The 27,485-nt window shown below is 42.7% G+C and overlaps 1 protein-coding gene across 1 annotated transcript in view; it reads right to left on the bottom strand.

Moving 5' to 3' along the window:
* OPN5 (opsin 5) overlaps window positions 1-26,867 on the bottom strand; it is a 34,265-nt gene extending 7,398 nt beyond the window's left edge. The window contains exons 1-4 of the mRNA XM_055407285.2: window positions 26,738-26,867; window positions 22,607-22,726; window positions 17,928-18,098; window positions 14,289-14,623 (exon numbers count right to left, since the gene is read on the bottom strand). Coding sequence (XP_055263260.1) covers window positions 14,289-14,623; window positions 17,928-18,098; window positions 22,607-22,726; window positions 26,738-26,867 — 756 coding nt within the window. The remainder of the gene's footprint in view (window positions 1-14,288; window positions 14,624-17,927; window positions 18,099-22,606; window positions 22,727-26,737) is intronic.
* Between the last annotated feature and the right edge of the window lie 618 nt (window positions 26,868-27,485).

The raw sequence follows: 27,485 nt of genomic DNA, 5'->3' as shown, positions 1-27,485 counted from the left end.
AGCCCTGGGAGGATGAGACCATTTGAGGTCAGGTACCGCTTCCTCTTTCAGCCCCCATCCCCTCATTTAAGAAGTAAAATAGGGACTTCCCTGATGGTCCAGTGGTTAAGAATCTGCCTTCCAATGCAGGGGATGTAGGTTCAATCCCTCATGAGGGAACTAAGATCCCACATGCCACAGGGCAACTAAGCCCTAGTGCCACAACTAGAGAGATGCCTATGCGCGGGAATGAAGAGACTGCAAGCCACATCAAGGACCTGATGCAATAAATAAATATTTAAAGAAAAAAGTAAAATAACAGTTCCCATCAATAAAGTCACAACAAGCTGGTGTGGAGGATCAAGGTTGAGGAATGAGATACCAAATGTTTTCTTAATAATAGTTAAAGTGGCAATATTTGTGCATGCTTTTTCGTTTTTTAAATTCAACTGGATCAATGGAACAAAATAGAAAGCCCAGAGATAAACCCACGCTCCTATGGACACCTTATCTTCGACAAAGGAGGCAAGAATATAAAATGGAGAAAAGACAGTCTCTTTAACAAGTGGTGCTGGGAAAACTGGTCAGCCACTTGTAAAAGAATGAAACTAGAACACTTCCTAACACCATACACCAAAATAAACTCAAAATGGATTAAAGATCTAAATGTAAGACCAGAAACTATAAAACTCCTAGAGGAGAACGTAGGCAAAACACTCTCCGACATAAATCACAGCAGGATCCTCCAAGACCCACCTCCCAGAATATTGGAAATAAAAGCAAAAATAAACAAATGGGACCTAATTAAAATCAAAAGCTTCTGCACAGCAAAGGAAACTCTAAGCAAGGTGAGAAGACAGCCTTCAGAATGGGAGACAATAATAGCAAATGAAGCAACTGATAAAGGATTAATCTCCAAATTATACAAGCAGCTCCTGCAGCTTAATTCCAGAAAACTAAGTGACCCAATCAAAAAATGGGCCAAAGAACTAAACAGACATTTCTCCAAAGAAGACATAAAGATGGCTAACAAACACATGAAAAAATGCTCAACATCCCTCATCATCAGAGAAATGCAAATCAAAACCACAATGAGATACCATTTCACACCAGTCAGAATGGCTGCTATCCAAAAGTCTACATGCAATAAGTGCTGGAGAGGGTGTGGAGAGAAGGGAACCCTCTTACACTGTTGGTGGGAATGCAAACTAGTACAGCCACTATGGAGAACAGTGTGGAGATTCCTCAGAAAACTGGAAATAGAACTGCCATATGATCCAGCAATCGCACTCCTGGGCATACACACCGAGGAAACCAGAATTGAAAGAGACACATGTACTCCAATGTTCACTGCAGCACTGTTTATAATAGCCAGGACATGGAAGCAACCTAGATGTCCATCTGCAGATGAATGGATAAGAAAGCTTTGGTACATATACACAATGGAGTATTTCTCAGCCATCAAAAAGAATGCATTTGAATCAGTTTTAATGAGGTGGATGAAATTGGAGCCAATTATACAGAGTGAAGTAAGCCAGAAAGAAGAACATCAATACCGTATATTAACGCATATATATGGAATTTAGAAAAATGGTAACCTGAACCCTGTATAAGAGACTGCAAAAGAGACATAGGCATTTAGAACAGTCTTTGGGACTCTGTGGGAGAGGGTGAAGGTGGAATGATTGGGGAGAATGGAATTGTAGCATGTATATTATCATAAGTGACCAGTCCAGGTTCGATGCATAAATTTTCCTCTGTTCAAAAAAAATAAATAAATAAATAAATTCAACTGGAAAGTTTTCCTTATAACAAAGTCACCTGTGTGCATGTGTATTTCAATATACTTTTGCAGAGCTGAGCTATTGTATGCAGGAAATGGTCTGTACCCCTCAGTCTTCTTGACCTGTGGAACAGCCTGTCAGTAGGGTGTGCTTGCCCTGGGAACGCCATATTTGTCAGGTGTCTCAAGGAGGAAGCATGAGCAATCCGTCAGGTTCTAAAGTTCTACCCAAAAAGTTCAGGCTCATCTCTAAATATTAACAGCAGCAGAGAAAAACCTCAGCAATATCCATTTTGTTGTGACAATCGAAATCCCAAGCAGATGAATCAAATGAGACCAGACCTCATGGACATCCTGAAGCCCCAAGTTAGGGTCCTGGACCAAAATTCTCACCTGTGCTCAGCAGTTATCAAGGAGGCCTAAAGCGCACATGCAACTCTCTAGCTTGCTTGCTTTCCCATCTTTCTGCAGAAGCTTACCCAGGAGAAATGGTATTTGGTTTGGTCTGTGTGACTTCTGTTTATAAATGGACTGGATGCCTCAAAGTTCACAGTGAGGGTCTTTTTTCTTTCTCCTAAATCCCCAAATAAACAATACAATATAAATAAAACCTGCTCTCGCAGATGTCTAGAAACTTAACATAGCTCCATTCTTTCCTTTGGTGAGTCATAAGATGGTTTCACAGTATCTCAAAAGCTGTTTTCTGTGTTGCTGCCAAAGTCATTGACAAAAAATAGATTAGCACTTAGTCCATAATATTTTCTACATTTTACATATTTCCTATTTTTATGGACATGTGCAATGGGGAACAGTAAAGACTTAAGACATTTGCATTTTGCTATCCTTTTTAAAAGGAGAGAAGAGAATTAAAATATACCAAAGCTTTTAAATACATAGCAAATGAACCCATGTGGTTTTTCTGAGATTTGAATAAAGCTAAATACTTTAAATGGAATGACTAGAAATCAAGTTTTAAAGTAGAAAGAGGGGAAAAAACTTAGATCTCAAAGTACTGCATAATGTTACTTATGTTTTTGAAGCGAAAGTACAGTTCATATGAGACACAATCATTTTCTATGACCTTCTCATGTCAAAATATACTCCACAAAATGTTAAACATTGAAATATTAAATACTATAGTTACTTCAGGAGAGACTACAGAAATTTGCAAAACTTTCATGTGACACTCAGTTTTCCCAGAAATTTTTTTGTCTTTGTTGAATTTGTTACAATATTGCTTCTGTTTAACATTTTTGCTTTCTGACTGTGTGGCACGTGGGATCTCAGCCCCCCAAACAGGGATCAAACCCACACCCCATGAATTGAAAGGTGAAGCCTTAACCACTGGACTACCAGGGGAGTCCCTCCCCAAAACTTTCTACTTAACTTGGAACACGTTTAATCTTTCCACCAGCCTGTTCTTTACTTCCCACATTTCTAAATATGTCCTTATTTCTATTTTCCAAAATTTCTCTCCCAAATATCTGTAAACGAGTTCTAATACAGGCACCTGTACCATCAATCTCTTCTAAGTTGTTTATTTTTTAATTGCTTCATTTTTATCACTGTCTTTTGGTTCACTGAGAGAGGAGTAAAACTTCAAATTCTTAAATTAGACTGTTTTTGTGGGAGGAAATTCACAGAATATGTGTTTAGTTTCTACAAAAGAATCACACATCTGCAACCCAGTTGATTTTAAATATATCTTGCTGCAGAGGACCAAGAAATACCGGTATGCTACAGCTATGGTTCCAGCTGGTATTAAGTATCACACAAGCAAAACTGCCCACCATGGATCAATTCCAGTGAATGAACCAATTAAAGCAAGAATAGAATAGGGATGAAAAAGCTTTATAAGGCTCTACCTCTGATACCAGTATATCTGAGACATTACAGCAGAGGAGTTTTCCAAGAAGGAAAGTCCTCTGTCTCGTCTGTGTGCGGAGGCAGCGTGCAATAGTGGGAAAGTCTGACATGGAGGTGGGCTTCCCAAGTGGCGCAGGGGTAAAGAGTCTGCCTGCCAATGCGGGAGACACAGGGGACTCAGATTCAAGCCTGGGGCTGGGAAGATCCCCTGGAGGAGGAAATGGCAACCCATCCAGTATTGTTGCCTGGAAAATTCTATGCCTAGAGGAGACTGGAGGGATATATATAGTGCATGGGGTTGCAGAGAGTCAGACACGACTGAGTGACTGAGCACACACGCACACGCACACACACACACACACACACACACTGACACGGAAGTACTCAGGGGTTTGGATTCCAGTCCCCACTCATCTCCACTGAGCACTGTGAGGGAATCCCTAACTCGCAAGCCCTGCCACCTTAGTTCCTTCCACCAGGCTCCTTCACCCAGATATAAATAAGACTTCAGCCAACATGTGAAGCTGCATGCTTCTTTGGATAACAAAAGGAGGTGACTTGATGTGGAAGTGAAGGCTTAAAGTCAGGACCAAAGAGATGGGATAAATTCCCCACCAAGAACGAGGCTGAATCACACTCGGAAACCAGCTAGACTACCGATAACAAAGAAATTTCAGTGGCTGGGGTTAAGATCAGGTCCCAAGAAGAGAAATCACCACATCCAAGCATTGAAAGTCGGGCCAGGGAGAGGGTGCCACCTGCCAACAGAAAGCCTACAGTTGGCAGGAGCACAGGCAAGATCAGATCTGGTTTTTCTCTCTTGTGTCTAGCCAGAAAGTATATGGATTTGTTCCCAACCAGAGGGGAAAATGATATTAAAAGATGCATTGCAGTGATAAGTGTCAGTTGTGAGGCTACAGTCCTCCACATATGGGCAGCCTGCCATTGAGAGATGGCACAGAGGGAGCTGGACAATGGTGACCTACCTTCCTTGGCACTCTGTTCCCTCATCTATACAAAAGCGGGGTAGTAATAATTCGCTTTCACACCACCTTTAAGAAATTGAGTAATTTGACCACTCCAAACAGGTCTAGTTTGAGTTTCCTCTTTCCTTCTATTTCATCAGCAGAATAACAAAGGCCAACTGTCTCAGGCCCACCTTCATACACTGATAAAAAAATTTCTTTTTTCTGAGAGCCCCGATACCTCTGTTATATGTTAGCCCTGGTCACGATCCAACTGCTGCTGCTGCTGCTGCTGCGTCACTTCAGTCGTGTCCGACTCTGTGTGACCCCATAGACAGAAGCCCAACAGGGTCCCCCGTCCCTGGGATTCTCCAGGCAAGAACACTGGAGTGGGTTGCCATTTCCTTCTCCAATGTGTGAAAGTGAAAAGTGAAAAGTGAAAGTGAAGTCGCTCACTCGTGTCCGACCCTTAGCGACCCCACGGACTGCAACCTACCAGGCTCCTCCATCCATGGGATTTTCTAGGCAAGAGTACTGGAGTGGCTTGCCATTGCCTTCTCCGCACGACCCAACTAGAAAATATTAATTCATACTTTTTTAAAAAAGTAGAAGAAAGAGGAGGATTCTGCACTTCCCAATTGCAGTTTTCTCAAATCTTAAAATACCACTACTCCATAAACAAGCAAAAGCTGTGACCAGAAGTGGCGGATGTAAATTAGGTCATGTCACTCTGCGCATCTGTGTTTGGGGCTCTGAGTCTAAAACTGAACACAATATTCCCTGACGAGGCAGTGGCTGGCTTACAGAACATGCAGATTTCTAAATACCTAGTTCAACCAAACAAGGGAGACCTCACTATTCACTCTAGATGAACCGAGGCCTCCGAGGTGGGGTTACTGCTATTCAGAGGGCAACATATGCACAGTCCAAAGGCCCAGAGATATTAGTAATGAAAGCTATTTCCGCAGACCTTTAAACCACCCAACCACGCTAGCCATTTCCATAGCAATCCTTTCTGTCTTTCTTAGCTGTCACTCAACAGAGTCCCCTAAAAGTTGCCTCCTAGAAACTCATGGGATTTCAAGGTCAAAGGAGCCCAGATCCACTAGGAGGAAACAGCTCCCTGGGCAGGTCAGAGAGACCTGAGGACAGCCTGGAATTCCATGGAGCAGAAGCTCTGGGCTCCAGCCTCCACTGGGCCCCATCACCCATCTGCCTTCCTGTCTCCATGGACTTTGTTCCCTCGGTCCCCTTACCACACCCCCAGAATCACACACCCAGAAGCTACCTTGCAACACCCCGCCCGCCCCCTCCACCCCCACCGATCCACACACAAGGCCGCCAAACACAGGGGTCCCAGCAGGAATTCGGTTTACCTGGACAATGTCATCTGACCCAGCCCTGATCTGGTCACTGATACTGCGCATCAGCTCTCAGGATTCAAGCTGCACATGGCTGCCACTCTGACATCTGGGGCCAGGAGCCCGCCTCATTTGGGAGACCCCGGCACAGTGGCGGGGGGACACACTGGGGACCTGAGGGTTGCACCAAGGTCCCCAGCTGGGCCGCATGGGCAGCATCACCCACTTGGGCAGCATCACCTACTTGGACAGCATCACCCACTTGGGGAGCATCACCCACTTGTGCAGCACTGAGCTGAGCTCCCTGTACTATATAGTAGGCTCCCAAGAGCTGTCTGTTTCACACATGAGAGTGTATATATGTCAATCCCAATCTCCCAGCTCACCCCTCATTCCCTCCCCAACCATGTCCACACGTCCGTTCTCATGGTAGTAAGTCCATAGGAGGACTTGAATTCAATTCAGAGACTGTTTCTATGGGGAAAAAAACATTTAAGCTAAGAACAAGTAAGAAGAACCAGAGAAAAGGAATTCATTAATTAGTTTAAAAAAGAAATACAATTCAGCTTTCCCACCAACTGCCCTCAGAGTCCACATGGGGGTCCTCTGACTCTGAACCCTCAATAATAAATAACATTCAATGAGCAATACTGCAGAGGAGTCTTTTGAAGGAAGCAGAGGTTTTTGAATTTTAAAAAGACTTCAGGGACTTCCGAAGTGGTCCAGTGGTTAAGACTCCTTGCTCCCAGTGCAGGGGGCATGGATTTGATCCTTGTCAGGGAACTAAGATCCCATGTGCCACCTGGCACAGCCAAAAAAAACAAAGTTATCTTAAAAAGGCTTCACAGTCAATGTGAAAAAAAACAAAGCAAAACAAAATACCTCCTTGGGTATAAAAGGGACAGAGGTCCTCAAGCCAGGGGTCAAGAGAAAGGTTAACACTGATCAAGGTAATTACATTAACACAATGTATTCAATTATTTGTCATCCCAGCAATCCTGATTAAGCATCTCACAGATGCCAGGCACTGGAGAACTGGAGCAAACAGCACTTGCCCTCATCCAGCTACCATCTTGTAAAAAAGAGCCACAAAACTGTGTCATTCAAAAAAGCGAACGTGCAACTTCCCTCATGGTCCAGAGGTTAAGACTGAGCTCCCAGTGCAGGGGCCATGGGTTACATCCATGGTAGGGAAAGTTCCACAGGCCACAGAGAGTCACCAAAACAAAACCAAATAGTGGATGTGCCACATGCTCTGATGGCCCACAGCAGGGGGACTTCAACAAGTCAGGAAGGATCAGAAACATTTTCTGCTAGAAATAAGAGACATTAAGAGATACCCAGCTGTCCACAGGATCTAGATATTAACTATAGGCCTGGGATATTGTGGATAATCTATGTGTATTGTGTACATGTTCAGTCACTTAATTATGTCCAACTCTTTGTGACCCTATGGACTATAGCCTGCCAGCCTCCTCTGTCCGTGAGATTTTCCAGGCAAGAATACCGATGTGGGTTGCCATTCCCTCCTCCAGGGGATCTTCCCAACCCAGGGATCAAACCCACGTCTCCTGCAGTGGCAGGAGGAATCTTTACCGCTGAGCCACCAGGAATGCCTTCAGTGTGTGTCAAGCGAATAAATAAGAAGTACCAATATACACAGCGTAGTAATATACAGAAAAATTCATCAAAACTTCTCTTATTTCCTTCCTGTTACCCTACCATCCCCTTTGTTAAAGCAGCAGCAAGAGTGTTCACTCCAACAGCATGAAGGTTTTTACAAGCAGAAAAGCCCAAAGAAGTAAAACGTTCATTTCTCAGCTTCTGAATTTCAAAAATAGAAATTTGAAACTTACAAGAGAGGAAACAGTTGAGAGAAAAGGGTTTTGAGTGTGACAAAAATGACTTTGCGTATTTACAATCAGAGATGTGTAAGACTAGAGACATTAAGTGTACTTACTGAATGGACACGTCAAAGGGATGTACATGGATTTAGGAGCCAGTTTTCCAAGCCCACAGTGAGTCAAGGGCCTGTAGCTCTTAGCAAGGGAGAACCTCAGAGGAGCTAGTAACTGACCTTGAGTAGCTGTCCTGAAAATACTCCACTGAACTAAGCACAGGGAGGAGCAATAGACTCTGAATACATTTGCAAGAGCAGAAAGCTCGTGCCTCACTTCCTAGGGTGCCAGCCAAGCTCCCCAAATCCACCCAGTGGGTTGCCATGGAAAGATGGGGAAGTAGATCAAATTTCTAATGAGCCCAAAGAGCCCTTAACAGTTGAAAGAGATCACTCGGAAAGTGACCTATGACAATGGATGCCTGAGGCCAGAAGGAGCCAGGGTCAATAAATTGACAACAACCAAACCAAGAGCCCCACCCACAGGTCCCACAGAGTTACAGAGACCTCTCTGGAACTTACATAGAGTCTAGGAAGAGGAGAAAAACCTGATTCAACTGAATTTATCCTGATCCTGTAATGTTGTTTGTTTTACAAGGTCAAATGCAGGCATAAAAATGAGATTGTACTGCATCATAGGAATACAAAGAGGTGTTTTGTTTTGTTTTGTTGGTTTCTTTGTTTCTTGTTTTTTATTTTGCACACCTCTGCAGTTTTGGTAATCTGTGAAATTTCACCCTGCTATAAAAGTCTGGCAAAACCATTTTTTAATTAATCAGAAGGAAATTATAATGTGGAGAAAGGTTTATAGCTAGAACATCCATATTTAAGCTGATGAGATCAGACTGGCAAAATGTAGGCCTAGATAATTACCCACCTAGAAATAATTAGCGGACATCAAAAATGAATGATTTTGATCCCATAATGCAGTGAAGTGGCCTTTAAGTAATAAGCTTTTAGACCAAGCCATTCTGGAGATCAGAAAGTGCCAAGTGAACAAGCAAACTCCTTCCCAAGAGGTAGTTGAATGAGGACAAGGTTTCTAAAATTATGAAAAGGTCCAGTGAAGGTTTTTCTACTTATTTTTACTCGGTACCAAAAAAAAAAAAAGATAAAAATTAAATAGTATTTTAAAACAGCTTAAGTCTAGTAGAGAAGGTGCCACAGTAGAAAGCTGTGTTTGTTTTTCAATATGGGTTGAATTGTGACAAATTTTTTGCACAAATGAGAATAATTAGAGATGTATTTTTAGATTATATTGATACAGATTTTATATATACAAATGAACTATAGATGTAATACATAATATTACATGTGTTAAGTGTCAGTCGTGTCCAACTCTTTGCAACCCCATGGACTGTAGCCTGCCAAGCTCCTCTGTCCATAGAATTCTCTAGGAAAGAATACTGGAGGAGTGGGTTGCCATCCCCTTCTCCAGGGGATCTTCTCGATCCAGGGATTAAACCCAGGTCTCCCACGTTGCAGGCAGATTCTTTACCGTCTAATCCACCACGGAAGCCCAATATATAATATAGACATCATATATAATATAATATCATTTAGAATACATGTTAGAAACTACATATAAAATAAAATCATACACATGCATGCCTACAGTTTTCATTTATCATCACTTTCGTTAATCTGGTCTCGGCGAGCCTATTTGGTCTACATAGCGCAGGTTAAGGAGAATGACAACAATATGTCAAGTTTGGGATAGACATATGCACACCGCTATAGTTAAAACAGGTAACCAACAAGGACCTACTGTACAGAACAGGGGACTCTGTTTGAAAGTCTGTAATAACCTAAGTGGGAAAAAAAATTGAAAAAGAATAGATACATACATGTATGCTGCTGCTGCTGCTAAGTGTCCAACTCTGTGTGACCCCATAGACAGAAGCCCACCAGGCTCCTCCATCCATGGGATTTTCTAGGCAAGAGTACTGGAGTGGCTTGCCGTTGCCTTCTCCGCATCCATGTATAACTGAATCGTTTTGCTGTCACCTGAAACTAACACAACATTGTTAATCAATTATACTCCAATATAAAATTTTAAAAATCATATAAAAATAAATACAAAAAAACAGTGCATTAAACAGTGTGCTTTAAACAGTGCATTAAACACTGTGCTTGCATGTGTATGCATAATGAGCTTCAGAAATTCTAACGAGCTGCCTACCCTCAAGAGTACACAAAGAACCAGATTCTAGAATGTTGGTAAAAACTGGCTGAGGAATTCAACTAACGGGAGAGAGGCTGATGAGTAACAAACTCAGAGAACAGAAGAAGGACCTCATGGGGAGGTGGATCTAGACTCACTGCTCAAGACCAGCCAAATGTCTCAAAGCCAGTAACCCTGAGGGATGGGAAGAGGAGAGGATGCCATATGTCAGTAGCTTTATGACAAGCCACACTGTAGGGCTGCAAGGTTAACTGAGATCAGATACCCATGTGACAGACATCATCTGTTCCCTGGGCATACCTCCACGAACTATTGAAAACAAACATCTCTTTTGTATTCACCCAGTTTCTAGAACAATGTATGCGTGCTAAGTCGCTTCAGTCATGTCTGACGCTTTGCAACCCTATGAACTGTAGCCTGCCAGGCTCCTCTGTCCATGGGATTCTCCAGGCATGAATACTGGAGTACGTTGCCATGCCTTCCTTCAAGGGATCTTCCCAACCCAGGGATCAAACCTGTGTCTCTTAGGTCTCCTGCATTGGCAAGCGGGTTCTTTACTACTACTACTCATGCCACCTGGGAAGCCCTCCTAGAACAATACTTGGTACCAAGTAAGATTTGGATGAAGTGAAATCCACATTTAACTTGGATTAATTTATTGGCATTAATTTTTTTTTTCTGCATCACAGACTGGAGCTAAAGGAAGAATGGGAAATGAGGACCTTAATTCACGATCCTGCATTTATAGAAATATTTTTCTTACTTAACACCTGATTATAAGCTAGAAGTAGATCATGATTCCTGATGCTGCATTTTTGCCCAGCATCTATTTTTAAGTTACTTTTGGCTCTATTTTAAGGTTATCAGTATAGATTTAGAAAGATGAAAACGTCTCTCAGACTGCCTCCTACTCAAACGTGGAGTTCAGGGAGTAGAGATCAACTGGAACCATCGAGAACCTCGAGCTCATGAGCTTAGCTGGTGGTCCGGTGGTTAAGATTTGACCCTGCCATTGTCATGGCCCAGGTTCAATCCCTGGTTGGGGAACTAAAATCCCACAAACCACATAATGAGGCCAAAAGAAAAAAGAAAAAAACTCTAGATCACACTGTGTAACAAACAGGTCCTTGCACAACATTAAGAACTCTGAAATGGGGGAAGAAAACTATAACTTGGACAAAAGTTTTGACTTAGTAGGAAGCTACCTGTGGTCTGGAGGGAACTGTGTTACTCCTGGTTCCTGAGGCCAGCAGTCTCCAGGGTAGGTTGTGAGGAAACTTGATGATGGTTATCAATCAACACGATGGATTGGGATACCAGAAAGATTAGAACTTCCATGATTTTTTTTTTTACCCCACCATGAAGAATGTGGGATCTTAGTTCCCCGACCAGGGATTGAACCCACACCCCCCACACTTGAACCTTTGGAGTCTTAACAACTGAACCCACAGGAAACTCCTTACATCATTTTTTATCTTTCAAATATAAGATAGAAACTAGAGTGTGCCAATATGAAAAATATAGCTTGGTGAAAAGAAAACCCTCAGAATGGGAGAAAACAGTAGCAAATGAAACAACTGACAAAAGATTAATTTCCAAAATAGACAAGCAGCTCATACAACTCCCTGGTGGCTCAGACAGTAAAGCGTCTACCTGCAGTGCAGGAGACCTGGGTTCACTCCTTGGGTCAGAAAGATCCCCTGGAGAAGGAAATGGCAACCCACTCCAGTACTCTTGCCTGGAAAATTCCATGAATGGAGGAGCCCAGTGGGCTACAGTCCATGGGGCCACAAAGAGTCGGACACAACTGAGCGACTTCACTTTCTTTTCACTTTCATACAACTCAATACCAGAGAAACAAACAACCCATTCAAAAAGTGGGAAAACGACCTAAACAGACATTTCTCCAAAAAAACATACCGATGGCTAACAAACACATGAAAAGATGCTCAACATCGCTCATTATCAGAGAAATGCAAATCAAAACTACAGTGAGATATCACCTCACACCAGTCAGCATCGCTATCATCAAAAAGTCTACAAACAATAAATGCTGGAGAGGGTGTGGAGAAAAGGGAATGCTCTTGCACCGTCGCCGGAATGTAAATTGATATAGCCACTATGGCAGACGGTATGGAGATTCCTTAAAACACTAGGAATAAAACCACCATTTGACCCAGCAATTCGACTCCTAGGCATAAACCCTGAGGAAACCAAAATTGAAAAAGACACATGTATCCCACTGTTCACTGCAGCACTATTTACAATAGCTAGAACATGGAAGCAACCTAGACGCCCATCGACAGATGAATGGATAAAGAAGGTGTGGTATATACACAATGGAATATTACTTGGCCATAAAAAAGAATGCATTTGAGTCAGTTCTGACGAAGTGAATGAACCCAGAACCTATTATACAGAGTGAAGTGAGTCAGAAGAGAAAGATAAATATTGTATTCTAATGCATATATCTAGAAGAATGGTACTGAAGAACTTATTTACAAGGCAGCAGTGGAGAAACAGACATGGAGAATAGACTTACGGGCAAGGGGAGAGGGGAGGAGAGGGTGACATGTATGGAAAGGGTAATATGGAAACTCACATTACCATAAGTAAAATAGATAGCCAATGGGAATTTGCCATATGGCTCAGGAAACTCAAACAGGGGCTCTGTATCAACCTAGAGGGGTGGGATGGGGAGGGAGAAGGGAGGGAGGTTCAAAAGGGAGGGGATGTATGTATACCTATGGCTGATTCATGTTGAGGTTTGACAGGAAACAGCAAAATTCTGTAAAGCAATTATCCTTCAATAAAAAAATTTAAAGAAAAGAAACAGAAAAAAAAAACAACTTGATAGTACAACATGGAATTTATATTGAGATTGCTGAAAAATATTTTTTCAATATAAAGGTGAAACGTGATCAAAGTGTACAAACCACTGCATTAGGCTATTGAATTCCTTCCTATAGGTTAGGAAAGAAAAGAGGAGCTATAGTTTCTTTGGCCTTCCCTGGTGGCTCAAGGTGTCTGCCAATGCAGGAAATGTAGGAGACTAGGATTCAATCCTGGGTTGGGACGATCCCCTGGAGAAGGACATGGCAACCCACTCCAGTATTCTTGCCTGCAAAATCCCATGGACAGAGGAAGCTGGCAGGCTACAGTCCATGAGATCACAAAAGAGTCAGACACAACTCAGCAACTAAACCGACCAACCAATGGTTTCTTTACCATCATCGACACACCAGATGACAGGATAATCTGCTTATTTCCTTGAATTCTCAGCCCAACCCAGAGAGACAGACATTACTAGTCCTGTTACACCAGATTCAGGGTATCTACCTCTGGGTCACAAGCCTTGCAAAAAATCCAAACCCTTGTCTGTTTTCAAATTGTCTGCTCTTTTACAGAGCACCACAATAGCTGATGGGTCAGATAGTAAAGAATCTGCCTGCAGTGCAGGAGACCTGGGTTAGATCTCTGGGTGGGGAAGATCCTCTGGAGAAGGGAATGGCTACCCATTCTTGCCTGGGAAATTCCATGGACAGAGGAGCCTCGTGGGCTACATCCATGGGATTGCAAAGAGTTGGACACAACTGAGCAACTAACACTAATATTTGAAGGACTGCCGACTCTGAGATTAGCATTTGCCAAGGGACTCAATGCTGCAGAAACTGCTCTTGTATGAAGAACCCACAGGAAAGCAGACACAGTAAGCTCTTACTGTATAAATAAGGAATGTCCATAATCATACCCATCAAAGTCCATGTGTGCGTGCATGCTCAGTCACTGAAGTCATGTCCGACTCTTTGTGACCCCATGGACTATGGCCCGCCAGGCTCCTCTGTCCATGGGACTCTCCAGGCAAGAATACTGGAGTGGGTTGCCATGCCCTCCTCCAGACCAAAGTCCATATGAAACATTAAATACTGTGAGGCATTTTATGAGTCATAAAAGTTATTATTCTTATTGGTGAAATAATGTTTAAAAATCAATAGTATCCTATTCAATAGAGGAAATAAGCCCCCAGTAGATCCATTGTATAACTTTGGTAGATATTAAAGGTGTGTGTGTGTGTAAATGAAATTGAGCTAGAGACAGAAGGGATACCACAAAGGTTTAAATAAATAAAAACCAAGTTCAGAAGGACATAAACAGAGGGCATTTGAAGTTCTCCCAGTCTCCAACATTCCCTAGCTTTACACCCTGTGAAGTTTTAATTGATTACATGTCTATAAATTATGACTGCAGTTACCTTGGTCAATTTCACTTCCAGCACATGGCTGCTATGGATCCGACTGTCAAAATGAGCTACTTCTTTGGACGAGGACTTAACCTTGGCAATGATCTTCACGTAGGAGAACACGATGACAGCCGTTGGGAGCAAGAGGCAGAAGAAGAGGATGTTCAGGATGAAAATCTGGCCCCCTACTGAGGCCTGGGCCAGCCACCAGTCCAGGGTGCAGGAAGTTCCGAAGGGCTCAGGTGCGTAGTCCCCTAGACCTACCAAGGGCATGGTGGTCCAGAAGGCAGCATAGGCCCAGATGACCGCCAGGCAGATGTAGGCGTGCTTTCTTTTCAGCCAAACCCCTGGAGGTGGAAAAAGAGCATTACCAGAATATAATCTGCCCTCCACCCAGACACCTCCCCTCGACAGGTCAAATTCCACATCCAAAGAGTTGATCCATTGGATTCTGGGAGACGTGGTCAGTAACCAAAGCCGGAGGGAGAGCTGGGTGGAGGGAAGGAGAGTTCCAGAGCTTGGGCTCTTTTTCCAAGAGAATAAAACCGGAAGTGATTTCACAGGGAAGGTTTTCTCTAGGCGTCTGGGAGCCTCGGGATGGGGACGTGACAAAAGCTGGGGAGAGGTGGCGGTAAAAAGATGAGAAGATGCTGAAGACGGTGGAAGATCTTGGGAAAATATCCGGAATGACCTTGGAGATCCTATCCAGGATAAGAGGCTAACTGGTAGAATATACAAATGGAGCCCCAGAAAGCATGTGTTAAGGGTTCATCAGAGGTAGAGTCCTTTGGGGAAGAAATGAGAAGACACTGCTTGTGTCATTAAAATATCCTTCTTCCAAAAAGCTTGCGTGCCTCTCACCTAAGAACTTGAGGAGTGGGGGTGGATGCCAGGGTCATGACCGCGTGGGATGATATTATAAGGGTAGGGTGAGAGCAGGTTTTGACTCTTCCAATGTTATTAACACAACAGTCACACTCACAGCCAAAGGTGGAGAAGTGGGGAACCTAGGTAGAACATACCATGCTCTGCAAAAGTAATTCTGTGAAAATATTTTCAGAAAAACAAGGAAAAAAAAAAAAAAAACTCCGTGTTTCAGCACTGGTTTCCATTAGCCAAAAGAGAATTCCAAGAGGCAGAAACAGTGCAGTCAGTTAAGGAAAGCTGTAAAGCACTAGTGATCATTTTACGAAGTTCAATACCACCACCAAAGACAGGTCAGCCTGTTCTAGGGCTTCAGCCTCTACAGGAAGTTACCTCCACCCCCATTTATTGCCTGGAACCCAAAGAGCCAGAGAGGTGACTCCTACCTGCCTTGGGTTTGGTAGCAGAGAAGAAATATTGAATCATATTTAATAAAAGCCAAATGATTTCTTCAGCACAGACTCTGCTTAGCGTCACGTGAGGTCTGGGAAAATCAGAAGGGCCTAATCCTTCTCATTTCTAGTATTTGACCTGCTTCACGTAACCTTTCCAGACATCAGTGTTCTTAGCAGTAAAATGGAGGAAATAAAAATCTACTGCTTAGAGATTTCGAGAAGGGTGAAACGAACCATGCCAGGTCTCCTTTGCAAACTATGAAGGACTACATTGACATGAATATTCCCTCCTGTGCTTGTTTCATTTGGCACTAACAAGAAACGTTAACAGATGGTTTCCTTCGTCTCTATTTTGTTTCAAAGAGACATCGTCATAAAATGCAAATCTCACGGACCCACCAGATAGGAGTAACAGTCAGGTAGCCACGATATCTGTCAGCTCTTGGTTATCCATCATAAGGCAGAAAACATCGGCACGGATAATTATATAAGTTTACAGGAGCGTGCATAAGCGTATGTAGAAGCGTTGACGGTGAGGGTTGCTTGGTGAGGTGTTGTATACTTACATTTGGTTATGGTGAAAGGCTGTCAAGTACAGGAGGGAGTAGATTAGTAGATTGGTTCTGTGATGCTCCAGCAGTCAGAACTAGGACCAATGGGTGGAGGTTACTGGGAAGCAGTTTTGTCTCAATATAAGGAATAACATTGTAACAACCAGAGCAGACCAATCAGAGAATGGGCTGCCTTGTGCAGTAGTAAGCTCCCCGTCACTGGTCACTGGAATCACTCAAGGAGAGGCCAGGTGGCTGTCTGTCAGGGATGCCTTACAACACTTTATCCCATTGCATGGGGGAAAGGTCTACACGGCCCCAAGCGAGCTTCTAATTCCAACATTCCAAGATACCGTGTGGAGGGTTTAATTGTGCAACAAATCAAATGATGAAACCAGACTATCGAGAATCAATCTTAGAAGCAGCTGGAAAGCATATACAGTTCCCATGGGAGTTGTGCCCTGCAGTGATTCTGGGGGGTGAGCAACATTATCTCTATATTGGACCCGAAGCCTAAAGTCAAAAAAATATTTAAAAAGCAGAGACACTGAGGTTTAGGATTCCTCAAATATCTTCAGGAAATTGAACTTTCTGCTTCTTCATCTGTAAAATCTATAGGTATATTTAAATTTTACTTGATATGATCAAAAATAAGTTTACAGAAAAAAAAATTGACTCTGATATCATCCAGAAAAGGTATCGTTGTATTTTTGGTATTTTATTGGAATTTTTGATTCAAGTTATTTCTATTGCAGATTCTAAACTGTTAGAAAAAGCGATGCAAAATCTTTCTTAAAGATGAGCCCTGGATGGTGTACATATTGGACCATGACCCCCCCTACCCCAACCTCCTGTATATTTTGTTTTTAATTTAGGATTGTAAACTTTTAAAATATAGAGAAAAATTCTACCCCATTGAGAGTGTCACATCAACTTGATCTTTCCCTTTTGGGGCTCCAGGCCACGTTCTGTCTCCACGGTCACAACCACCAAACTGATTGAGACGATGAACGGAGCAGTATAGCGTGAACCAGTATCATTCTCTGGTTGCACCTAGTTCTCGATATTAAATTTAAAGGACCAAATGTGTCTCTTTCAGGTCCAATAATTTTTCCAGAAGCCCAAGAAGCCAAAGTATTAAAAATTTATTTTTCACATGTAGAAAGGTGAAATCTTATCATTAAAATCTGATCACTAGCCTCTGAAAGTGTGTTTATGGCTGGCTCACCCCTAACCGATTCTCTTACCCACTGGTCTTTCTACATACCAAGACCACAAAAAGAATGTTGGCTGGTATTTCGTGTGTGTGTCCTTTCCTGCAGGCTTGGCTCTCTAACCTGGAGGAGAATTCCTCATCTCTGCAGCCACGGGGAGCCTGAGTGCTAAAGGAGAATCAGAAAAATCTTTCCATATAATTATACTTACTACTTGGGGAAACAGCTAAAACAGCTTGGACCCAATATCCTTTCAGTGCATTTTATTTATTTTGCTTACATGGCATAACACAGTAAAAGCTTACACACTTTATACAAAGAGATGATACTTTCATAAAAGCATCGTAGAGAAACACCAGACATTCCAATAAAAAATAGTATTGAAAGAAACCTACATGGACACAGGTTCAAGTCTTTAAGCGTAAGTTAGAACAAGACAGGCTCTGAGTAGAAATACTCCTGGTCTCTGAGTGTATTCATAATCTTTATTATCTCTGGGTAAAACATGTACCGCTCTGACAATCCACCTAGATTCGACTCTCAGGGAATAGAAACCTTCCTACTTACCATATGATAAATAGCAGATTTTCAGGTATCGGTCCAGGCTGACAGCAGTCATAGTGATAAGACTTCCACAGCCAAAGAAAAATCCAGCCCATCCATACCAGCGGCAGCCAATCCAGCCGAACACCCAGCGGTGACAGAAGCAAGAGATGATGGTGAACGGTTTGCCTACAACTAGAGCGCCAAGTGACTTGTCAAGGGACGTTCCCTGAGGTTAAACTTTACCCCGCCCACCCAACTCGCTGGCGAGTCTTATCCTAGGCAGACAAGAGGGAGCTGTTTCGGGAAATGTTAGGTCCAATTTGTCTACAACCAGACCCAGATCTCTAGGATTTAAACTATTTATCCCTTCAGCCTTCATCAGCTTGTTTTGTGACTTTCTAGAAAGGAGTCTTCTATTTTAATTCACACCCTGCACCCTCCTTATCCAGCTATATATTCAATCTTCCCCCTCCTTGAACAGAATGGCTGAGGAAGCTTTCCAACGCCTGTATCTGATCCATCTATCAAAAGAGGGTTCCCCAACCTTCATGCATTAGAAACCCCAAGTAACTGACATTCACAGCCTGCAAATGCTGGCCCCTTCCGCCCTTCCCAAGTATGCCCTCCCTTGGTACACTGTTAGTTCAATCAAGTAACTCATCTTTCCTGGGTGCTTTTATGAGCTAGACACACATCACCTCCAGCTATCTACACAGCCGGTGCCATACTCCAACTAACTAGACTGAGCACCTTCATCTCAGAGCTTTCTAATCCTGTTGGGTCTACACTCCACTGTCAGTAGGGAAACCCAATGTAAAAGAGTTATTGTTTTGTTGAACAAATAATTATTTAATGCTCATTATGTAAATGGTGCTAGAGGACAATGTGAAGATCAAGATTAACAGATTCATTTTTAACAGAGGAGACCAAACAATAATTTGTAAGATAGGATATGATGGAATGATGGCTCATGATGAGTGGCAGGAAGAAAAATGAAACAGAGGAAAGAGAGAGACAGAAAGTGCTGTTTTCAATCAGATCAGGGAAGACCTCTCTGTGAATGTGAGGTTTCAGTTCAGTTCAGCTCAGGCGCTCAGTCGTGTCTGACTCTTTGCGACCCCATGAATCACAGCACACCAGGCCTCCCTGTCCATCACCAACTCCTGGAGTTCACTCAGTTTCATGTCCATAGAGTCAGTGATGCCATCCAGCCATCTCATTCTCTGTCATCCCCTTCTCCTCCCGCCCCCAATTCCTCCCAGCATCAGAGTCTTTTCCAGTGAGTCAACTCGTCGCATGAGGTGGCCAAAGTATTGGAGTTTCAGCTTTAGCATCAGTCCTTCCAATGAACACCCAGGACTGATATCCTCTAGAATGGACTGGTTGGATCTCCTTGCAGGCCAAGGGACTCTCCAGAGTTTTCTCCGGTAGATGCTAAATCAGTGGCCCAGAACTTAAGCAAACATTTAGAAGGAAAATATTCTAGGCAGGGATGACAGCAAACTCAGAGTTCGAGCTGAGGGTCTGCTGGGTGGTGCTGCTGCTGCTAAATCACTTCAGTCGTGTCCGACTCTGTGTGACCCCATAGACGGAAGCCCACCAGGCTCCCCCATCCCCGGGATTCTCCAGGCAAGAACACCGGAGTGGGTTGCCATTAAAGGCAGTCAAAAAAGGCAACTGACAGTGACTTGATGGAGTACAGTTATGTCTGCTGTGCCTGGGATCCATAAGCAAAAAAGATATGTTAGGCTTCTGTCTAGAGTGGAGCCTTTAACAAACCGCTGGGATGTCATCTAGAACCTTTGGGATGTCAAAGCGTTTTTTAAAATTTTGTTTGTTTGTTTTTGGCTGCACTGGGTCTTTGTTACTGTGTGCAGGCTTTTTCTAGTTGCAGGGAGTGGGGGCTACTCTCTAACTGCAGTGCTCAGGCTTATCATTGCCATGGCAGGCTCTAAAGCTCAGGGGGCTCAGGAGTTGTAGCACACAGGCTTAGTTGTCCCAAGGCATGTAGAATCTTCCCAGACCAAGGAACGAACCCATGTCCCCTGTGTAAGCAGGCATATTTTCAACCACTGGATAACCAAGGAAGTCCATGCCAAAGGGATTTGATGAATGTTTTGGAAATGTCTCCCCAAACCCAGCTGCGCATTAAAATCACTGGAGGATTTTTTTGTTTTGTTTTGCTTTGCTTAATTTTAAATATCAATGTCCAGAGTTCCAACCCCCAAATAATCTGATTTAATTTATCTCGAGAAAGCTGGGCCATCACAGTATATCTTTTATCTCCCCAGGTGATTATGATACATATTCATGATTGAGAGCCATTGATATTTAAACAACAAATATTAGTTGTATAGATGAAACACATCTGGTCTCTAGGATGTTTTTCAAGGTGCTTTATAATGAATATATTAAAGGAAGGAAAAAAATTTTAAAGACATTTTTTAAAAAATAAACATTTTTAAGATTTATTGGAAGGAAAAAATATATTGAGAGATATCCAGGGTTTCCCTGGTGGCTCAGTGGTAAAGAATCTGCCTGCTGATGAAGGAGACACAGGTTCAATCCCTGATCCAGGAAGATCCCACACACCTCAGACCAACTACTGTGTGGCAATTACTGAGCCTCTGCTCTTGAGGCCGTGCTCGGCAACAAGAAAAACCACTGCAATGAGAAGCTCCTGCGCCGCAACTAGAGAGTAGCTCCTGCTCACTGCAACTAGAGAAAGCTCACACAGCAAGGAAGACCCAGCACAGCCAAAAATACATTCATTAAATTAAAAGAGAGAGAGAGAGAGATCCAGAGGTTGGAAAAAATGGTCTGAGTTCATCAGAGAAAACTAACCCATGGAAGAAAATGCTTCCTGGTAAATTATTCTAAGATATATGCAGAGCAGGTGGTTTATACGATCCTAGAACAGACCTGCTTCGTTGAAAGCATTTTCGATGGACCCGGCCAATTACGCGTGCTGTGTGCACTCAGCTGCTTCAGTCATGTCTAACTCTTTGGGACCCTGTGGACTGTTGCCAGCCAGCTTCCTCTGTCCATGGGATTCTCCAGGCAAAAAGTACTGGAGTGGGTTGCCATGCCCTTCTCCAGGGAATCTTCCCTACCCAGGATTGTACCCGTGTCTCCTGCATTTCAGGCAGATTCTTTACCCACTGAACTACCTGGGAAGCCCCAGACTAGTCTAATTCAACTGTAAGTTTCTGTCAGCTGCAAGTGACGTGGCTGTAATGGCAGGTTTCAGTCAAGCATTTTATGTTCAGTACCAGAAAGAGAACCACTAGGGGGCAGCATGGTGAGCTGAGCGGGAGCGCCATTATTCATGTTTCGACAGCGCCATCGTGTGTCCAAATGGAAAATGGCACTCATATTGCAGCCTCGCAAATCATCCCCAGGAGCATCTTAACTTATTTTCACAGAAAGGGGCCGGGCCTGTCATGCTCCTCTTAGTATGCATGTGTATTTCCCAAAGAGCTGACGATATTTCAGCCTGTCCATGCTGTGAAAAGTCTTCCCAAATAACCAAGATCATCCAAACTCAGTAAGAGGGCAGCACATCCTCTGCTGTGTGATAAACAGTGACTCAGTGGATCAACACTTACCACTGAGCCATGTTTTTAGAGATTGGCAGTAACAGAAAAATCTACTTATGAAGAGAGAAACAAATACCAGGAAATATTTTTAAAAGGATGCTTAGATGAGAAACTGCTAAAATATTTCTGGTGGAAAGACAAGTTGATGTGTGGTATTCAAACTCAGTTTCCCCAATTCTAGTGACTTAAGATCACATGCTACGTAGCGGAAAATAGGGATCCAAAGACACATTTGTGTGTATTCTAGGCAACACTGGGATTGTATAGATGAACCCAAAAGGAGGTGACTTACCCCCAAATCATTCATATTTGTAAAAATGAATTACAGTTAAAGACAAGTTGTATTCCAGTTCCTCCTTGCTGGGTAATCAGAGAGGCCAAAAAAAGCAAGAAACAAACCAGGGGTTCAAAATCTTGGCTGCACAACAAATTTACCTGGAAGCTTTAATTTTCTAATCCTAAATAACCTGATGTTGGAGTAACATTCTCAACCAATTAAATCAAAATTTCTGGGTATGAAACTCAGCCACAAGTTGTTGTTCTTGTTTTAAGTTCCCCGGGTGATATTTTTGTGCAGCCAAATTCAAGTATTATTGAACTAAAAGTTTCCTATACTTGCACTCAGTCCCTAAGCCACATTTAAGCATGTCATTACAAGGGCAGCCCTCTCTCTTTCCTAGACCTAGACTCATTTCTCAGATTCATCTTTTAGCCTAAGACCCTACTCCCTTGATGCTTACCAGATTTCCATAAGAGTGGGAGGCATGTGACAGAGCTCAAAATAGTGATCTACAGCCTGTCTGTAAGTTTGCTTTTGGAATCATTTAGCCCTGTACAGTACGAGGTATCTGAAGCATCATGTATCATTTCAAATTGTAGCCTCAGCATCTAACACACCTGGCACACAGAAAGGACTCCATACACACTAAACGGACAATCTCTATAGCCAGACAAAACTCTGCTGACTTACCACAAATTCTGCAAAGATGATTTGTGAAAAGAGAAGCAAAAGCAGCTGAGGGTAGGGTGATCTGTGAGCCAGTGAGGACTTTATAACTGGGCATTGAAACCCTCAAAGAAGAAACAGCATGGCAGTGTTACCTGAAATCCCCAGATCACAGATTGCTAAATTGACAGTCATTATTTCCGCAGGTCTCAGCTTCTTTTTTCGTCTAGAAGACATATAAAGGACATACCCATTTCCAAACGTGGACAGAATCCCTACAAGGAAAAATAGAAATTTCCATCATTAAGACTAGGATTTAGAGCCCCCTTGGATATGAAACACTTCTCAATTTCAAAAACGGACACCATTGATTTAAGAGGGTAGTGAGAGGACTCTAAATAAAAATCTAAGAAGATGAAATAAAAAGCATGAGGTGTAAGTGACAGGTGAGGGATGGGTTGCCTCCAAAAAGGCTAAGAGTCAGGGGTTATTAAACTGCACTTACCCAGAAAAAGGAACCACTGATTTCCCAGTGAAGCTCAGGAGGGTGAGGGAATCCCCATGGTCAGTACTTGTACTAGCCCCCAGGATGGAGCATCTCCTTAGCCATCTTTAGAGTACTGGTTTTATAGAAAAAACTCCTTCCCTCTGATGAGAAGGGTGAACCCTTTGGCTATCAGTAAATCCTGAAGACGAAGTGACCCAAACAAACTGAGGTGCTTTCACTCTCCTTGTGGACTCCTGAGGGGGAACTGGCATACAGGAGTGGCAGAGGCCAGATTAGGTTGGCATGGCCCCCAGCAAGGACAGGGTTCATCTCCTGGAGACATAACCAGGGCTTTTTGCATCCTGCGGACATGGACGTTGGGTCTACCACTGCTACTGGACTAGGCATGGAGGGGAAGTGGGTGACAATTGGTAACGTGGGCTCTCCCCCTCCCACCAAAGGGAGAGAAGGTGGCCGTCAACCCACCAACCTACCAACAATGGTATCAATGTGTTCCCACTTTTTAATATCCTTTTATTAATCACTGATCAGCTTTGGCATTACAATGATAACTGTTCAAAAGCTCTTGCAAACCCAGTTTAAATCCAAAAAGACCCAATCCCTACTGACTTTAGTGAAGAAAAGAATACACCTACTTCCATAGCTTAACATGTAGAGTAGATTTCTTCAGGAATTCTTGCTTCATAGCTGTGTATAAATGAGAATCTGGTACAGCTGCCTTTAGTAGTAAGGAATAAGGAGAGTATTAACAGGAGAAACCCAGATTTTTCTATCTTAACTTCTACTTCTCCACCACAATTCATTTGAGGGGCAGCCGTGTGTTTCACAGCTGGGTGTTTCTGCTGATGGTATGAAACCACCAGGCACTAACTGCATTGTGCTCTTAGGAAATTGTGAATTCCAGGAGTCAGAGCGGCCTTGTGGTCCATTAAAACCTCTTTAGCTTTCTTAAGACAGAAGAGGCAAAAAACAGAAGAGACTGTGGAGATTCCAGAGCAAACCAACTGAAATGAAACCCAGGTCTCATTAAAGGGAACCAGCTAGCAAGGCACACTGGGAAATTAAAAAGTGAAAACATGGCTGGAAAAATTATAAACACGTGGCTTCTACTTTGTATCCAAAAGATTAAAAGCAGTAACTATGCATATGCATTTGACAACACAAAGATCATTTAAACATCCTTTGTCTTTTTCTTCTCTTTTGAGAATACTGAATTTCTTACTTTTCCTTTCTTAAATTATTTTTACTACTGATTCATAAGGCTTCACCCAGTGCCCAAAGCTTATCAAAAAATAGTCAACTCTCTACAAGCTACATATAAATTATTCTCACAGGCAATCTCCCATAAGGGAATATTAACAGAACACAAGCTTATTTTTAATGAGAGTTAAAGGAGAAGAAGATGAAGAAGGTAAAAGCTAAAGCAAGGGGGACTTTTTGGATTATGACAACCCTGACTCTTTCTATGAATACAGAAATGTTAAATCTTATATATAGACCCATGATGAACTGTTTCCAGTAAAAGAGCAGAGGATGGAAATGGGTCTCTTGTTTATTTCTCCCCTATTACAAACACATTATTTTCAATCTTTCGGTTTTCCTTAAGACTTCTAGTATTTCACAAGGATGTCACTCCACTGGTTCCTTAAAAGAATCCGGGCACATCCTCACACCTGTCCTAGAAGTGGGGGACTCAGGCACAGAACCAGGCCCAAAACCGGGTCAAGGATGAGTCCAGCCTCCCTTCTCCTCCAGCTGAATCTGGCCGCACCCTGAACAGCGACCTGGGAACATACGTTTGGTCCCACCTTCAACTCCCTGAGTCATCTGAGGCTCCCTTTGTTCCCGGATTCTTTCGGGAGCTCTTTTCCTGGTGCCTCCTCAGCACTCCCACTTGAATGTTACAATAGATTTTCCCTCAGACACCTAATCATCCTCTCTATTTTGTGTCATCTGGAGAAATCTGTCAGGTTACAGATGCTACTTCATTCCTCACAACTGATTGAGACAAATTCTACTTATAAGATGTCTATTTTTCTGTCTTTTCTGATCAGTGAAGGTACTTATGTTTAACAAAAATGCAATGTGGATTTTACTACCAGATAGTCTCTGTGTGGGCAGAGAGCAGTTTGCCCATTACGTTCACTGCTGTGTTTCCAGCAACATAAACAGTGGCAAAGCATGGGCACTTTGCCCATACAGTTGTGTTTGAAAGGATGTGGAGGTCCATTTATAAGAAACAGAATTTAAGTCAGTAGGATAATACCTAATAACAAAGCCAAGAACTCAGAAAACCCTTTGCAGTAGACTTTCTAATTCAATTTCATTAATTCCTTTTCCTCAAGCACTGACCATAGAGGGGTCTCCAGACTTTTCTAATGAGTTTGGCTAATTTCAGGAGGTTAAATGAAAGTCTTAGCCAGTAATAAGTAGATGAGAAAGAGAGATGGGAGGAGGGAAGAAGGGAGAAGGAGAGGAAGAAAGAAATCGAGAAAGCTTGACCCAACATGTGAAAAGATTAAAGGCAGACACACCTAAAGACGTAACCCACCTGCATGCTGGTTACCCAAATTTAAAATAATAATTTTAAATGTAACAAAAATGTTACGGTTGACTCTAATTACCTAGACTGGTGCTGTCCAATAGAAACATAATGAACACCAGAAATATGACTCACATACATATTTAATTTTTTTCTGGTAGTCATATTAAGCAAAATAAAAATATTACTATTTATTTTGAAAATACATTTATTTAACCTAATGGGTTAGCTCTGTGTGCTATGCTAAGTCGCTTCAGTTGTGCTCAACTCCGCACAACCCTACAGATTGTGGCCCACCATGCTCCTCTGTAGATGGGATTTTCCAGGCAAAAATACTGGAGTGGATTGCCATGCCCTCCTCCAGGGGAACTTCCCAAATCAGGGATCCAGCCGGCGTCTCTTGGTCTCCCACACTGAAAGGCAGGTTCTTTACCACTAGCACCACCTATAGCCGATTGTTTAAAACTATTAATGAGCTATTTTAGATTATTTTTTCTGGTCCTGTGTTTTCAGTATCTGATTTCTATTTACACTACAGACATCTCAATTTGGAGAAGTCACAAGTACTGAGGAGCCACTCGTGGCCACCACGCTGGACACCAAAGCCAGGAAGAAGACGTACCGCGTTGTGGATCAGGCACAAAAACTTTAGACCCTGGACTGACTTCCACTTATTATTCAGACATTTTTTCAACTCTCAGCAAAATCACTTGGTGGTGCTATCATGGCCAGACTTGACTTTAGGTGAAGCAAACTCAGTGTGACCCTTCTGATGACAGCATATGGGGACAGAGTTCCCTCCGTGGCAAAACACAGAGGCTAAACTAGATGCATCCGAAGGCCCATTCTGAGCCTGTACTCTCATCATCCTATCAAGAACACCTTTCAAAAAGTAAAAGCACTCTCTTTTAAATAAGATCTCCTTATCATTAATTTTATTATTAGGTAGACAAACCTACTACCAAAGCAATCAAAATGAAATAGTCTCAAATTATTTTGCTCTAAAGCTTCTTGGATTATCGAGGGAATATTTATCCCTAATAATAAAGACAATGGAGTCCTTTCTATGTAACATATAAAGGCCGGGTGCCACCCGTTTTTCCTGCTGCCTCCCACACTTCATCTGAAAATATTCACTTAAGTGTTGGCATCTTTGTGCAAAGTCAACACAGCAGCCTATGAATTTTCTAGATGCAGCCTTTGCACGGAAAAAAAAAAAACAACAAGGAAACTTACCAATGATTGTTAAATAAAAGCCAGCCACTAAATCCGCTTCCCAGGAAAGCTTGGAAGCAAAGGGATCCCCATCGCGAAGATAAGGCGGCCGGCGCTCGTCCGGGGGCGGGGCCGTGTGGTTCAAAGCCATGCTCTCCTCCAGCGCCGCGGTCTGAAAGGCAGACGCGTGCAGGTCACAACAGCCCAGAAGAAGCCCGCCCGACCCATCTCAGGGCCGTGCCCCCAGCTTTAAAATGGAAATCAAGTTCGCAGGGTCATGCTTGAGTCTCTAATAACTGGTGAACACTTGAGCGTTTTTCTTCCACTATCCACATTTGTCAATATTCAATTCTCCAGTGTGTAGATTATCCAAGTGTATGTTATTTCTTTCCCACTGCCACCCAGTTTGTGCCACTTCACACCCTCCTTGGGTGAATAAGAGGCTGAAGGCCAAATCTTATCCATTTTACTGCTTCTGGCAATTACTTTTAACTTTTAAACTTTTTACTTAATATTAGAGTATAGCCTATTAATAATGTTGTGATAGTTTCAGGTGGACAGCAAAAGGACTCAGCCAAACATACAGTATCCGTTCTCCTTGAAACCCCCTTCCCATCCAGACTGCCACATAAGGTTGCTTCTTACAATTTTTGTAAAGGTCTGAGCCAAGAAAAGATGTATGGATACACACACACATACACACACATTTGAGATATTTAATCAATATTTATTAAAATATTATCAATATATAAACTATTTTAATTTGCCA

Source organism: Moschus berezovskii, chromosome 23 (assembly GCF_049115385.1).
Source record: "Moschus berezovskii isolate FMDL1 chromosome 23, NW_MosBer_1.0, whole genome shotgun sequence".
Classification (NCBI taxonomy): domain Eukaryota; kingdom Metazoa; phylum Chordata; class Mammalia; order Artiodactyla; family Moschidae; genus Moschus; species Moschus berezovskii.
The sequence above is the reverse complement of the archived record's forward strand: the minus strand, read 5'-3'. Positions and strand labels throughout refer to the sequence as shown.